Raw genomic sequence first — 17,113 nt, forward strand, 5'->3', positions numbered from 1 at the left:
GAATGTGATTGCGCTATCACAGTCAGGTCCTCTACGGTCGACTCTCTACTCGACCTAGGATCATCGTGTTGTTCATTTTGGTCAGCCGGTATCTTCCTTGAATGTCGCCCGCGATGCGTACATTCATGACTCAATCCACTCGACTTCTTCGAGTGGTGGACCTTCGGCGCTGCCTGTGCATTCGCACAGCCGCCGGCAGCTAACTCCACAGGGTAACACGTAATTACACTGGGATCTTGTGCAGTCGTGCTAACGACCGTACCACAAGTGAGGCAATCGCACTCACTCGTAGTACATCCACACGTTTGTGGACGCTCCAAGACTTTCATCAGATGGCCATCTGATGAACACGTGGAAGGCATCTTTACGGATCAATGATGCCAGCTGATTCTTAGCTCATATTTTCTGAGCCAAGATAAACCTAGAATGACATCGAATTTGTCATTCAAATCTAGTACGATGAAATCATCATCGTACTGTAAATCGCTTAACGTGTAGTGAAATTTCGCTACGCGTTTCATTACTGACTTGCTTCCCATAGAAGGAATAGGCGGACTTATCGATGCGCCTGTCGCTAGACGCACCGTCATCCTCGTTGGAGAGATGTCGCGCTCAACATATTTGATCCTACGACCCTCTAGTGACTGGCGACGAATAATGTTCTTCGACGCCCCACAGTCCACTAGGGCTCTAAGTGACAAATTTGTCACTTCTAAGTACAAGGTGATGAGAAATACCTCATCATCGCCAGGTGCCGACACACATAATGAATGTGTGTCTGGAGCAACTTTTGTCAAGAGATTTGCAAAGTCTCTTGAGGTTGCTGGATCAGTAGGGCGTTGCGCACCTACTGACCCCGTCTATTTTTTTGGCGATCCGCCTCGCTGTTGCGATTTCACAACACCCGGACCCGCGACCGTTGCTCTTTTTGGCATACGGTCCAAAATTACGTTCAGTACCTTTTGGTGCTGGGCGTGTAGCACTATACTCATGAGCGAAGTGTCCTAACTTTTGACAGCGATTGCATTCACGCAAACGCTTGTTGTTCGAATAGCGAGGTTTCTCGCTTACGACATAAGAGAGGTCCATCGGTTCTGGACCTCCCAGCTCGTGTCATCTTGGAGGACGATACGATGACGAACAAGCTTGAGCCTGTCTCAAGCTAAAATCCTCCTGTCCCGCCACGGGGGGGGATATTACTTCTTCAAGCGTATCCAATTCCAAGCGAAACAGGTGGGTCTTTACGGGACCATCCGTAACATCTTGCATGAACATCGTAATCAACATCTGTTCATGAACTGGATTGATCGTGATACTACTCGCTAAGAGTCGTATGTGCTAGCATAAGCGTGAACATCACGCTTGCCTTTCTTGAAATTCAGAAGCTCTAATCGAGCTCTGAACTCAGCCCAAGGCGGTTTAAACGTCTGTTTGAGCCGGGCTTAAAAGCCTCTAGCGAGCCAAAGACATATGGGTCGCACGGCCTGCCAAATTTGACTGAGCAAATGCGACTTGCAGTTGCTCGTTGACGTTGTGACGAGCCCTTATGGCATTGTCCAACTCGACAAACCATCTTAAGAGGGAGTCTTCCTCGACTCCTATATACTTAGAGATGTCAATCTTTAAGGTTTTTGGACGACGCGTGTGCGTCATCCTAGGTACAGAAGTCAGTACTTGCTGTGACCTCAACAGTTCTGTCTGTTGAGAGCCTTGCTGATTCAGGATGGCTACCTTCTCCTTCTCCTCGTTAAGTTCATATTGTATAAACTTGGCGATGGCTGAATGGACGGCATCTCTGTCCAAACCTGACAGCATGGCCAAGATGGCATCGTTCCCTACGGTCGAACTCATTCGTTTGACCGCACTCCTTTCTATGTCACTGAGAAAGGAGTAGCTATCACGCAAAACGTGATGCGTGTTTTCGTTATCATTTAACATGTCCATGTTAGATGATTGGAACTGTGGCCCTTGGACGGACTACAATGTTCTGCCAGGTGTAACGGGGCACTACGACTTGTACTGCTCAGTACAAGTCCACTTCGCTTTGCCTCAGTGCGAGTGGTGCCTCACGTCACTTCACGTACACTAGTACGTGCAGAGGAAGACTCTCTTTATACAGTTGCTTTAAAGAGGATTAGAAGCAAACTGTATTTATTGCAATTAAGCTCTTCTGTTTCTATCTATTTTAGTACTACGTTAATATTGTCCAAAACATGACACTCGATGTAACTTAATTATTAACTAATACAAAACATGTAACATAATCTAATCTGTCTCTCTCTTTGCGCGCGTCTAGCGCTGACTGGACCGCGGAGCACAAGTAGATATAATGGCCTATATCTACCAATGGATAAGCTTTCTAAATATTAATATGCAAAGTAATATTCTTCAAATATTATTTATTTTTTAGATAATATATTAATCAACAACCTTTAAAGTTAATTTCATGTAACGATACACTCCATTACAGTAACGATCTTCTATCTTTTGCTGAACTTATCATTTTAATAATTATCTACGAATGGAGCCTTCTTGCGCACCGCACAATCGTGCCTTGTGACGAATAGTGAGGTTGATTTAAACTCAACTCAACCAATCAATAGATCTAATGTCTTATTTTTTATTGCGTCGATATTACCATATTTTGCAATATTACAACTTTTTAGTCAAATAATTAATAAAATAATTATTTGCACTTCTAAATGGTACTTATGTAACGAACACCCCGTTACACAAATTGGCGTTCATACGTCGTGTAACATTGGGACAACTACGTCCCGCATGTTGCGCTTAGTGATGTAATTTACGCCAATCAAATGAGATTAAATATTTTTATGGTTTGCATTAGCACCCTATCCCTCGAGATTTTGCGACCTCTTGGGAGAGGGCTCGTTACTCTTGCGGATTTTCGAGTTCACAATTCAAAAGAGAAAGACGAAATACAAATGGTGGAGCTCATGTGTGCCTTAATCGGAGAGAAAGGCGTATTCTATGTGGATATCGACGAAAAGAAGCCAGTCGGGGCCTTAAAGAACGCAATTAGAACTGAAAATCCAAACAAAATAAAATGCAGTGCTGCCAAACTCGAGCTGTACTTGGCGAGGAAGGGGAACGCGTGGCTGTCCGATAGCGAGCCGAGTGCAGAGCAACTCGAACAGGGAAAGGAGGATGATGACATCAAAAGTATGCTTGATTGTAAGCCATTGAAAGCAACACGGTCTATCCAGCGTTGTATGAACGAAAACCAAATGCCCGCGCCGCAGGAAGAGCAAATTCACGTGCTGGTGGTGGCTCCAATTAGTGCTGTTCCTCGATTCGTCCCAGAAAAAATACTCACCATTTCGCCGGACAGCAATAAAGCCGAAACTGTGGAAAGGTATGAGACTCTTTCCAAAACACTTGCGAAACAAGAACAAGTCGAGTCACTTTCAAATGCAATCTGCGCAATCCTCGAGGGGACTTTTGAGGTCACACCATTTGTTGTTTTGGAAAGCTCGTCTGGTATGGGAAAGACGCAAGTGGCATTCAACTTGAACGCCACTGGAAATTTTGATGTTTTTTACCTATGGGTTGATAACGTAGATGATAAAGGACAAGACATCAGTGCAGCGTATACATCACGTACCAATGTTTTCAGCATTTGCCTCAATAATGACTTTGAACTTACAAAAAATCTTAGAGACAGTACGGGCAGCATTAGATCATTGCAAGGCACAAAGTATCTATGGCTTTATGGATTTATTCATGCTGCACTGCTTGGAAAAAATGAAGTTGATAACGCTGTTAGGTCTCGCGAAGATGTTGAAAAGGCACTCAAAGAACGTGCTACGAGTGGAAAGAAGCCTTTCATCTTTTTCCTCGATGAATTTCCACGTGAAATTGATCGAAAAGCCACATCAAGCAATCCTGTGGCTTACGATCGAAAGCGTCGACTTCGTCTCATGCTAAACGTGTTTCGATCGTTTGGACTTGTTGTGATAGTCAGCTCCACGAGTGGTACGGCACGAAATTTGGTCTCGCGTTCCTCTGGATCTAGAAACAATTTGGATTATCTGTGGTGCATAGTGCATCCTTTTTTACCTCGTACAGTAATCGGCAATGATATTAGAATACTGCCAACCGTTTTACAAGACATTATTGCTAATAGTCGGCCGCTCTTCGCTTGGAAAGCTATCGAGTATATGCGGGAAAATCCGTGGAGTGAGGGCAGCAATACAGCAAATTACTTAAATGCACTGGTTGGACATTTGGCACGGATATTTGCCGATATGAAGCAAAAACAATATCACGAGTTCATTATTGGTCAGCTGTGCTTGTTGCTCTGCTCAAGTTATCGTGCTGACGACGGTAAAGTGAATTTGATTGACAGTCATTATGCTTGCTTAGATGAAAAGACGACATTCAGGCTGATACTGAAGGGTTACGGCCATCTGTATAAAGTCGAAGGCAAAATCGAAGCCGACGAAGCCAAGATCGAGGCTGAAGACAGACGTACCTGGAAATGTCGCAGTGTGTTTCCTCACCCAGCGAATGACGTGCTACTACATTTAGTAATTGACCATCCCCTTAAGTACCAAATGTACTTAATGGGGACTGTGTAACATTAGGGCAACTCTAGCCCGTTACAACAACAATGCATTTTCATAATACCAACCAACCTATGAACGATGGGCAGCGTCTCGAAGCATTGGTGTCAGCGGCCGTCGTGTTAGCGAGCCATATTGGTGGACTTGGTGGGGTGGCATTACCGACATTTTTGGGTCGGCTTTTGTACGAGTTGGGCGTCAGGCCACATGATGTGAGAATCGAATTACCTCGAGGCGTTGAGACAAGCGAGAATTTGGTCGTTCCATTCCTGTCTCCTCCAAACGTTTTGGAATGGCCAGCTTGGCTGCTTGATGACAACTTTATGAAGTTTAGCAATCTCGTTCGAACTACAAACCGTGAACAAATCGACTTTCGTATTGGTGCCAGGGAGATATCTGGCGAATGCAAGGACTATGGACATCCTCTATCTCTCAATACAATAAAAGAGATACTGTCGCGTGTACCCGCTGGTTCCAAAGTGCACCTGGTAGTGACGAGAGCATTGCAGATAAAATATTTTACGAGGGAAGAAACATATGCAACATTTGTGCGAGAACACAATTTGTCAACAATGGATGTTTATCGCATTTCAAGTGATTCGACGCTTCAAGAAATAGTTGGTATGGAGAATCAAGAATTACAGAAAGTACTGTGCATGGATGATGGCAGCACGAGGCTCTGCGAAAAAAAGCTGGTCATTTTCATCGAGATTGGCACTGGAGTAATTTAGTTAATTGAAATCTATTTCTTATTATGTTTAATGTAACAGGGTGTCTCATTACATAAATACTATTTTCTAAATGAGTAATAATAAATATTATGTTCAAATAAAGGAAATAAGCAAAGAAATACAAATAACTTTTTTTTGAATTATTTGACTTATATTCCACTTTCACCAAATCTGATAATATTACACTAATAAGACATTACTTCTACTGATTGGCTGATTTGAGTTTAAAAAAACCGCCAGTGATTACAAGGCGCAGGCGCTACACATAGATAATTATTAATATAATAAGTTCAATAGTAGATAGAAGATCGTTACGTAGAAAAACTACATATATTGTTACAGCCTTTCTTTTTCTCTGTTCTTACGCCTAAGACGAGATCGTAAGTTAAGTATTCTTTGCTTTCAAAAAAAAAACTTTGTTACCTTTGCGTCATGACTTTCGAGGCACCTCACCTTCACTGTAATCAGTGTAGATTGACTCTAACGTGCATGAAATTAACACTTAAAGGTTGTTAATTAATATTGTCTAAAAGGTAGATAATATTTGCAGAATATTGCTTTATGTAGTAATATTCAGAAAGCTTTACCATTGGTAGATATAGCCATTATCTACTTGCTCCGCGGTCCGGTCAGCGCTGGACGCGGGCAAAGAGAGAGACAGATAGAGTTTTATTTACATGGTTTGTATAAGTTTATAATTAAGTTAGTATCGAAAAGATAGAAAGCAGGTATACTAATTATTTTAAATACAGTTTTCATTTAATCCTATCTTAAAAGAGTGTTTTTTTCTCTGCACGTACTAGTGTACGTCAAGTGACGCGACGCACCACTCGCACTGAAGCAGTACAAGTCGGCAGTGCAACGTTACACCTGGTAGCACTTTGTAGTCCGTCCAAGGACCGCATTTCCATCATCTAACATGGACATGATAGATGATTATGGGAACACGCATAAGGTTTCGCGTGATAGCTTCTCCTTTCTAAGTGACATAGAAAAGAGTGCGTTTGAACGAATGAGTTCGACCGTAGTGAATGATGTCATCCTGGCCATGCTGTCAGGTTTGGACAGAGATGCCGTCCATTCAGCCATCGCCAAGTTTATACAATATGAGCTTAACGAGGCAAAGGCGAATGTAGCCTTGCTTGGTCAGCAAGGCTCTCAACAGGCAGAACTGTTGAGGTTACAACAGGTAAAAACCCTGTACCTGGGATGACGCACATGCGTCGTCCCAAAACCTTAAAGATTGCCATCTCTAAGAATAGGGGACTCTCTCTTAAGATGGTTTGTCGAGTTGGAGGATGCCATAACGGCTCGCCGCATCATCGACGAGCAAATGCAAGTCGCATTTGCTCAATCGACTTTGGCAGGTCGTGCCAAAACTTGGTCATTAGGCCTTAAGTTGCGCGACCCATATGTCTGTGGCTCGCTAGAGGCTTTTAAAGCCCGACTCAAACAGACGTTTGAACCGTCTAGGGCTGAGTTCAGAGCGCGATCAGATATTCTGAATCTTAAACAAGGCAAGCGTGATGTGCACGCTTATACCCGGCACATATGACTCTTCGCGAGTTGTATCACGAACAATCTAGTTCATGAACACACGTTAATTAGAGTGTTCATGGAAGGTCTTACGGATGGTCCCGTAAAGACCCACCTGTTCCGCTTGGAACTGGATACGCTTAAAGAAGCAATATCCGTTGCGGAACAGGAGGAATTTAGCTTGAGACATGCTCAAGCTAGTTCGCCATCCTATCGTCCTCCAAGACGACACGAACTGGGAGGTCCAGAACCTATGGACCTCTCTTATGTCGAAAGCGAGAGACCTCGATTTTCGAACAACAAGCGATTGCAGAAATGCCATCGCTGTCAAAAGTTAGGACGCGACGCTCATGAGTGCAGTGCCCCACACCTAATACCGAGAAGTGCTGAACGTATTTATTGACCGAATGCCAAAAAGGATAACTGTCGCAGGTCCGACGTTGTTTCGAAATCGCAAACAGCGAGGCGCACCGCCAAAATTGGACGGGGCGGTAGGGGCGTAACGCCCTACTGATCTAGCAACCTCAAGAGAATTTGTAAATCGCTTGACTCAAGTTGCTCCAGACAAACAATCATTATGTGTCTCTGCACCTGGTGATGAGGTATCTCACATCACCTTGAACTTAAAAGTGACAAATGGTATGTCACTTAGAACTCTAGTGGACTGCGAAGCGTCGAATAACTTTATTCGTCGCCAGTCGCTAGAGGGTCGTTAGCTCAAATATGTTGAGCGCGACATCTCACCAACGAGGATGACGGTGCGTCTAGCAACAGGCGCATCGATAAGTCCGCCTATTCCTTCTATGGGAAGCAAGTCAGTAATGAAACGCGTAGCGAAATTTCACTACACGTTAAGCGATTTACAGTACGATGATGATTTCATCGTACTAGATTTGAATGACAAATTCGATGTCATTCTAGGTTTATCTTGGCTCAGAAAATATGAGCTAAGAATCAGCTGGCATCATTGATCCGTAAAGATGCCTTCCACGTGTTCATCAGATGGCCATCTGATGAAAGTCTTGGAGCGTCCACAAACGTGTGGATGTACTACGAGTGAGTGCGATTGCCTCACTTGTGGTACGGTCGTTAGCACGACTGCACAAGATCCCAGTGTAATTACGTGTTACCCTGTGGAGTTAGCTGCCGGCGGCTGTGCGAATGCACAGGCAGCGCCGAAGGTCCACCACTCGAAGAAGTCGAGTGGATTGAGTCATGAATGTACGCATCGCGGGCGACATTCAAGGAAGATACCGGCTGACCAAAATGAACAACACGATGATCCTAGGTCGAGTAGAGAGTCGACCGTAGAGGACCTGACTGTGATAGCGCAATCACATTCGGAAGATGTTAAGGGAATAAATCCCCACGTACTTCAGGAGAAATCTCCTCAAATAGTTAATGCTGATGTGACTAGACTTCAGCATCCCGAAGGATTAATCCCTCAGCAGCCTGTAAATAAATCTCAGGAAGAAAGCGAGTCATTAAATGTCTTGGGTGATGACGGATCCAGAGCAGGCGCTTATACTCTTAATCTGTATGCGCCTCCGGAGATAATTTTGGAGATAATTCAATAAACAACCTTAACCCTAAACGGTTTTTGAGAGATCTGCATAATGGTAGAATCAAGCAGATCTGCGTACTCGTCATCAAGGACAAATACGTATTTGATATTCGGTCGACGGTAATTTTTGCATAGAAGTAACGGGTTCTCAGCAGCTCATCGATGGACGAAAGTGTCCTCAATGTGAAGACAACGGATTTAGAAAGATATAACTCAATCCTGGGAGTCACTTAAGACAAATCCTTTATATAAAGATTTTATTGAATTTAAGGATATATTCCCTGAAGCAGTTCAATGCGAGTTGCCTAAGGATAAAGGCACTCGACATGAGATCGAGCTCAATCCGGGCTCGAAGTACTATGTCATAAAGTAGTAGCCACTGCCTCGTGAGCATCGATTAAAGCGGGCAATGTTAGGTAGTCAACCTCCTCACATAGCTCTCCGACCTTCTGTGTGCGAAAGGCCACAGGAGGGTGGCGGATAGTGAACGCAATCAATAAACTAATGCTGCAACGGTACCGGCTCAAATGCCGATACCTAGAAAAGACGTAACTATAGATGGTATGTCGTAAAGTGCCATCTTCTCGTCTATGGATCTGATGGATGGATTTTGTCAGATCCGTATGCGTGAACGGACATCCCGCACAAGCAGTGAGCACTCCCAGCGGAATACTCTGGGAATGGCTAGTAATGCCACAGGGGCTTCGTAACGCCCCTGCAACATTCAACAGATATGTAACAAATCTATTGAGACCGGTGCGAGTATTCGCACCGAGTTATTTCGACGATGTATTCGTCCGTAGCCGAGCCATGGACGGTAAGACGGACGTGGAAGTTCATATAACTCACGTTCGTTAGGTTTTTACAATTATGCGAAAGCATAAATTGTACGCAAATCTCAAGAAGTGAGTATTCGCTGCAAGCGAAATGCCACGTTTTGGGTGCATCATCGGTAAACACAGCGTGCGCCCTGATCTCGAAAAGATCAAGGCTATTACCGACTGGCCAGTTCCATTCGATGTCAAGGGACTTCGAAAGTTCCTTGGATTAGCGGCGTTCTTGCAGAAGTACTGCCGCAATTATGACGAGATGACAGTTCATCTCTCTCGTCTCTAAAGAAAAAAGACGAGAAATGTCAATATAACGCTGATTGCCAGCGTTCCTTTGAGGTATCAAGCAAAGCTTGATGCAATCGCCCATCTTGGCGATTGCAGATCAAGACAGACCATTCAATGTGGTCTGCGACGCCAGAGATTTCGCAATCGGCTGCGCGTTAATGCAATACGATACAGATGGCGCGGAGCGCGTCATCTGTTACCAATCGCGCCAGCTGCTAACAGCTGAACGCAATTACCCAGTGCATGACAAGGAACTCCTTGCCATGAAATGTGCATTGGCTAAATTTAGGGTCTGCCTCCTAGGAGATAGACCGTTCATCGTATATAGGACCATGAGTCATTACGCACGGCAGTAAACAGCCCACACCTCACGCAAAGAATTGCGTAGTGGCTGTCCTTCTTCGCGGAGTATAACTTCTCCGTTGAATATAAACCAGAACGACTAAATGTCGTCGTTGATGCGTTATCACGCCGACCTGATTTTGAGTCAGATATGCACCCCAACAATGAAAGTAATCTTACTGTTGCAACACTCACTACGAGTGTTCCGTCATCGACCTTTTATGATGACATAAAGAAAGCCTACAAAGAAGATAAGGACTTTCTATGCTTGATGGATCATCTCATGACTCCATCCAAAAAATCTTTTCAAAAATTGCCGGCTTTATATCGATCGTCATCCAATCGATACACAACACGCAACGGCTTACTGTACCACACAGCCGTTGTGGCTACACTCCACGTGTCGTCGTCCCTACCCACAATGATTTGCGTTTGCGCGTCATGTATGAGTGTCACGATGGACAAACGAGTGGGCATCGTGGACGTGTGAAGACTTATCTCAGGATAAGTCGGACTTCTACTGGCCACGCCACTATGAGCTCGTCCGCAAGTACATACCTGCTTGCGAAGTTTGTCATCGAATGAAGCCTTGTGCTTCACCCCGTGCTCCGTTCTGCCTGTTCCGATAGAGTGTTGGCAGTCCGTATCTATGGACTTCGTCATCGAATTCCCCGAAGACACCCACAAAAATAATAATATTCTTGTTTTTGTTGACCGTTTTAGCAAGATGGTACATCTTGGTGCCGTCCTAAAGTCGATCACATCCAAAGGCTGTGCTTGTGTCTTTGTTGACACGCTATTTCGACTCCATGGATTACCTTCCGAACTGGTCTTAAATAGAGTCTCTAGATCAACGGCGGAGGTTTTTCAAATTTTGTTTAAATCACTAAAAGGCAGTTCAAAATGTCAACTTTTAACAATCCTGAAACAGATCGTCCGACGGAGCGGGCAAACCGTAGTCTCGAAGAGATACTTCGCGGAAACGTCCATTCTTCTTAGATTTGAGGCGAGTTCTTGCCGATGGTAGAATTTGCCATAAACAATACAGTGCATCCTTCTACAAAGCATACACCGTTTTTTGTGAACGGTTTAAGCCATCCTCTCATACACACCTTGTATAGGAGTATCTCTTATATTAGGGGAGGACTCGCACGAGCAAAGAACCTTCTAGCTCTTGCTCATCACGCATTAGCCCTAAGGTCAATATGAAAGATACCAATGTTGATCTAATCAACGGTAATGTGGCCAAACTCAGCAATTCCAATAATGTTATTGCTGGCCTTGATAACGATGCTAAAAGACTCAGGAACAAAACCAAAAACATTTTCTAGAACAATAATGCTCTCAGTAAAGAGGAGAATGACATCTCCGCCGTGCAATCTATCGCACTGAAGACAAAAACAAAACCTGTCAGCAGGAGAATTTCTGCAAAGTAGAGAAACTGTGGTTCGTTTCGTACAAAATTTTCATCGCTCATGCGGTGGATCGACAGAAATGGCCCTCAGGCAGGAGCTTAAACGCTCATTCATTTAAAGTTCACGATCTAGTCCTACTGGATACGGAAACCTTCCAAAACATGTAGTGACGAATGTGGGCAGTAAATTACTGCTCAAGTATATCGGTCCGTGTGTCCTTTCATTCGCAAGTTGTTCGACCGCAACTTGCGCATCGTTCTGCAACTGTTCGAGGGAAATACCGTCAACCGTCGTCGCGTTTCAGCGACGACAGAATTGTTCCATGTCCTCCCGTAAATAATGGACGACACGATCTAAGTCACGTGTTTGGCGAACGAGACGACCCGATTTTTACTTCCTCTCCACATTCATTGACGGATTCGAGTGGTGAAAAGCGTTTCCTTGTTGAACGCCTCCTAAACCACCGCTAGGTGAAAAGGGTTCGAGCGAATTACTTCGTTCGTTGGCAGGGGTATCCACCTCGCATGGTCGTTGAGAACCTTGTTTCCAATTGAAGATGGACGTTCCGAGTCTCGTCGCACAGTACGACAAGACTAATTTTCCTAGACAGAGGGTCCATCAGAAAACGAGCGCTTCCCGCGCTCGTAAGTTTTCAATCTTTTGCGCATCTCACAAGAAATGATCGCCCTTCAATGTGGTTTTTCAAGGGACAATGCCTCCTTGAGGCATGACCTGCGCCTTTAAATCAGCATGGCATCACTCCCCCACGAGAGGCAAGGTATTCATGCCTCTTTAAACAATCGGTGCGGCTTCAAGCGTGCACCGCTTACGGTTTTTTTATCGAACCGGTCACGGAGAATAAACCGGGTTTTCATGCCAGACCTCGCGGCCGGTGCTACGATCACTCTGTACGAATGCTTCCCAAGCTTGGAACGAAGGAGTGACATCCTTTGCCCGCTTACATGTGTACCGTCGATGCTGGAAACGGTATCAATGAAGAATTCCGTTTTGTCGTCACTAGACTTGTGAAGTCTGGATGAGTCAAAAATGAAAGTTGATATCGATCAATGGTCCTACCAGACCAACGAGTTAAGTTGCTCTTAAAGAGGACCAACCGCGGCATAGTTGTAAAGCATGAAGTTGGTGTAGAAGACGCGCTGCTCGAGCAATTATTGGCACATGCTGAGAAGATCATTTTTTTCAATCACGGCATCTTGAATTGACTAAGGATTCACACCAATTGCATTGTGTTTACGCCAGACTGGTCTAATGAAGCTTTTTTGTGAATCAAGTGCATCAGGTCCTTAATACAATTGTTCAAAGTCAACCGAACAGTTCTAGGTAAACGCCTGCGTTCCTCTTTTTCTTGAAGGCTTTTTTTAACCTTATCCGGTCATTTGTAACTAGGCACCTTTGCTAGTAATAATAACAGTACTAGTCAACCTACTGATTACAGTGAAGGTGCGGTTCCTCGAAACTTCACGTACAAAAAGGTACAGAGAAAGGTTTCTTATAAAGCTAAGGTAAATTAGCTTAAGGTCTAGTTTAAGGCGTAAGAATAGAGAAAAAGTAAAACTGTATTAATGTATGTGGTTTTGTTCGCAAGCTTCTTCTGAATTTATTATATATGTAACTTACTATGTATGGCGCCTCCTATGCATGCAAAGCATACCTCAACAGGTTATAAGTTCGATTAAAGGGCGAGTAGCACAGCGATCGATGCAGGCTTTGATTCCTTAGCTTCTGCTGATCTCAAGGAATTCAGCGGCTGTGAAATATTTCAAGGACAAGGACGGCCTCGACTTGAAAAATATATACGGGACATCCCGTACACAGCAGTGAGCACTCCCAGTGGGATGCTCTAGGAATGGCTAGTAATACCACAGGGGCTTAGTAAGGGCCCCCCCCAACATTCAACATATGCGTACTGAATCTGTTAAGACCCGTGCATGAATTCGCACAAAGTTATTTCGACGATGTTTTCGTTCATAGCTGGGCTATGGACGGAAATACGGACGTGAGAGTCATAAAATTGCGCACCCCACAATCGTGTCTTGTAATGATTGGCGCGTTTGATTAAAACTTGAATCAACACCAATCAATAGAATTAATGTCTTATTGCCTCGATATTACCAAATTTTTTAATTTAGGAACTAATCAAAAAAGATATTTATTAGTACTTTTTATCGTATTTCTGTTCATGGAACATAATATTACTTATTCCTCTTTTAGAAAATAATACTTATTTAACGATACAACTCGTTACATCGTTGCTTCGCCTTATATTGAGCAGCAAGCTCCTGTCGAAGATTACACGCTTCGGAGTTTGCGTCAAATAAATTATCTAAATGTCTATTGAATTATTATTATTATCAATTAATTTAAATTTCATTTATTTTTCAATAATAATTGATGATATAATGGGACAAGTTTTTTTTTATTATTCCAACCTAGGCGCATTAATTGTTCATAACGGTGTCTTCGTAGTATTTTAGAGAAAGAATGTATTATATCGTAAAAACCAGCTTAACGAAAGAGGTAAAAAAAACTTTCCCTACGATATAGTCGGCATTTGTATGGAATGTACGTCAAAACAAGTAGTATTGATTATAACGCAAACAGCATGCAAATCGAATTCTGGAGACTAGATTCTTCCATTGCCAATCTCAACGAAAATGACGAGCTTTTTTTCACAGTGCTTCGTGCTACCATCATCCATGCACTGTACTTTGTGCAATTCTTGATTCTCTATCCCAACAATTTCCTCTAGCTTCGAACCACATGAAACGCGATAGACATCCATTGTTGCCAAATTGTGTTCTCGCACAAATGCTGCATATGTTTCTTCCCTTATAAAATATTCTTTCTGCAATCCCCTCGTCACTACCAAATGCAGTTTGGATTCAGCCGGTACACGCGACAGAATCTTTCTTATTGTCTCGAGCGACAGAGGCTGCTCCTCGTCGTTGCATTCGCCAGATATCAGCCCGGAATCAATACGAAAGTCGATCGTTTCACTGTTGGCAGTTTGGACGAAATTGTCCAACTTTAATTCGTCATTAAGCAGCCAAGCTGGCCATTTTACGTTTGGAGGAGACAAGAATGGAACGACCCAATTCCCGCGTGTCTCAAATCCTACAGGAAAATCTATCTTCACATCTTGTGACTTAACGCCCAATTCGTACAAAAGCCGACCCAAAAATGTCGGGAATGCCACCCCACCAAGTCCGGCAACATGACTCGCCAACACGACAGCCGCGAACACGAACACTTCGAAACGCTGCTTCTCGTCCATAGGCTCGTTGGTATCATGCAAATACATTGTTGTAGTCGGCACTGACAAAAAGACCTCACGCAAGGAAAGGTCAAACGGACGATATGACATACCGCCCGTCAGAGTCAAGTAAAGAAGGACGTCATTCGACGGGTGAGGAAACACACTACGACATTTCCAGCTTCTTCTGTCTTCAAAATCGAATTCGGCTTCGTCGGCTTTGTAAGAATTGCCATTTGCCTTCAGAAACAGCCTAAATGTCCTCTTTTCATCTAAGCAAGCATAATGACTGTCAATCAAATTCAATTTACCGTCTTCAACACGACAACTCGAGCAGAGCAACAAGCATAGCTGACCAATTTCAAACTCGTGATGTCGTCTTTGCTTCCTCCGGGCCAATAGTGGTGCCAAATGTCCAACCAGTGCATTTAAGTAATTTGCTGTATTATTGCCGACATTCCACGGATTTTCCCGTATATACTGGATAGCAATCTCAGCGAAGAGCGGTCGACTATTCGCGACAATGTTTTGGAAAACCGTTGGTAGTATTTGAACATCACTGCCAATTACGGTGCGAGGTAAAAGTGGGTGCACTATGCACCACAGATAATCCGCAGGACATCGCGATCCAGAGGAAACCGAAGTCAAACCTCGTGCCGTACCACTCGTGGAGCTGACTACCACAACAAGACCAAACGATCGAAATACGTTTAGCATGAGACGAAGGCGACGTCTATTATCGTAAGCCCAACGATCGTTTGATGCGGCTTTTCGATCAATTTCACGCGGAAAATCATCTAGAAAAAAGATAAAGGGCTTTTTTCCATTCGTAACACGATCTTTGAGTGCCTGATTGACATCGTTACGAGTCCAAACAGCTGTTTCCAATTCATTTTTTTCGAGCAGTGCAGCATAGATAAAGCCATAAAGAGATAAATAATTTTCACCTTGCAATAACATAATGCTGCCCGTATTTGGCCCATTCGTCATTTCAAAGTCTTTTTTCAGGCAATTTTCGAAAACGCGGCTACGTGATGCATACGCTGCACTAATGTCTTGTCCTTTATCATCGACATTGTCACACATTATGTGATAAATATCAAATTGTCCAGTGGCGTCCAAGTTGAATGCCATTTGCGTCTTTCCCATACCAGACGAGCTTTCCAAAACGACAAATGGTGTAACCTCATCTTTGCTCTCGAGAATTGAGCGGATTGCTTTCGAAAGTGACTCGACTTGTTGTTGACTAGCAAGTGTCTTGGAAAGAGTCTCATACCTTTCCACAGTTTTCGCGGTTTTGCTGTTCCGCGAAATAGAGAGAATTTGTCGTGGGACCACTACCAGCACGTGAATTTGCCTTGGCTGCGGCGCGGGCATTTGGTTTTCGTTTAGATAACGCTGGATAGACCGAGTTGACATCAATGGCTTGCAATCAAGCATACTTTCGATGTCATCATCCACATTTCCCTTTATAAGTTGCTGTGCACTCGGCTCGCTATCTGACAGCCACGCGTTCCCCTTTCTCGCCAAGTACAGCTCGAGTTCGGCAGCATCGCATTTTATTTTGTTTGAGTTTTTAATTTTGATAGCGTCATTCAAGGCCACCACTGACTTCGTTTCGTCAATGGTCACAGGGAATACGCTTCTCTCTCCGACTATGGCACATAAGAGCTTCATTATACGTGTTTTGTCTTTCTGGGAACTCTAAACGCCGCAGATTATCCCTTGAGGTTGTAAACAGCATAGATTGAAAAGTGAAATTAATGATTTAAGCTTTAACTGAGAAATTCCGTAGAACTTTCCACTTCTTCCAGTTCGACAGGAGACGCAGTGCAACAGTTGAATTATATCACTCTTCGAACTAATGTCTCGTTGCGTCAATATTTCCAAATTTGATAACATTGGATGAATCAAGTCAACTAATTAATAAAGATAATTATTTGTACATTTTATCTTATTTCTTCTTATATAAAATAAGAATATTTTTTCCTCTTACAGGAAATAATACTAAATATTACTGGTTACTTTAAGTTAAAATTAACGCCGCCAATCGCCTGTAACGAGGTGTATCTTTACGTGAAATTAACACTTAAAAGGTTGTTAATGAATATATTAATTAACAAAAGGTAGAGTTGGAGAATTTTACTTTACATAGTAATTTTCGAACAGCTTATCCATTGCAAGATATTTGCCATTATATCTACTTGCTCCGCGGTCCCCCGTCAGCACTGGACGCACACAAAAAGAGATACAGAAAAGACTTTATTACATGTTATGTATTAGTTTATAATTAAGTTGGTATTAAGTAGATAGAAACAGAAGCACTGTATTATATTAAATACAGTTTACTTATAACTCTCTTTAGAGAAAGTGTTCTAAAGAGAGTCTTCCTCTGCACGTATTAGTGTGCGTGAAGCGACGTGAGGCACCACTCGCGCTGTGCGTCTAGCAACAGGCGCATCGATAACAGTAACGAAACGCGTAGTGAAATTTAACTACACGTTAACAGATTTACAGTATGATGAAATCATCATCGTACTGGATTTG

At 43.3% G+C, this 17,113-nt stretch overlaps 2 protein-coding genes across 2 annotated transcripts; one reads left to right on the plus strand and one right to left on the minus strand.

The window, feature by feature from the left end:
* Positions 1 to 2,816: 2,816 nt before the first annotated feature.
* CCR75_008811 (uncharacterized protein) lies at positions 2,817 to 4,601 on the plus strand (the record flags this gene model as incomplete). Its single annotated transcript, XM_067966859.1, has 1 exon — positions 2,817 to 4,601. The coding sequence occupies one exon, from the start codon at positions 2,817 to 2,819 to the stop codon at positions 4,599 to 4,601; it is 1,785 nt and encodes a 594-aa protein (XP_067816073.1).
* A 9,335-nt stretch (positions 4,602 to 13,936) lies between these two features.
* On the minus strand, positions 13,937 to 16,243 carry CCR75_008812 (uncharacterized protein; the record flags this gene model as incomplete). The annotated part of the gene is made up of 1 exon (XM_067966860.1): positions 13,937 to 16,243. The coding sequence occupies one exon, from the start codon at positions 16,241 to 16,243 to the stop codon at positions 13,937 to 13,939; it is 2,307 nt and encodes a 768-aa protein (XP_067816155.1).
* Between the last annotated feature and the right edge of the window lie 870 nt (positions 16,244 to 17,113).

The sequence above is a fragment of the Bremia lactucae genome, linkage group LG7 (assembly GCF_004359215.1).
Source record: "Bremia lactucae strain SF5 linkage group LG7, whole genome shotgun sequence".
NCBI classification, from domain to species: Eukaryota; Oomycota; class Peronosporomycetes; order Peronosporales; family Peronosporaceae; genus Bremia; species Bremia lactucae.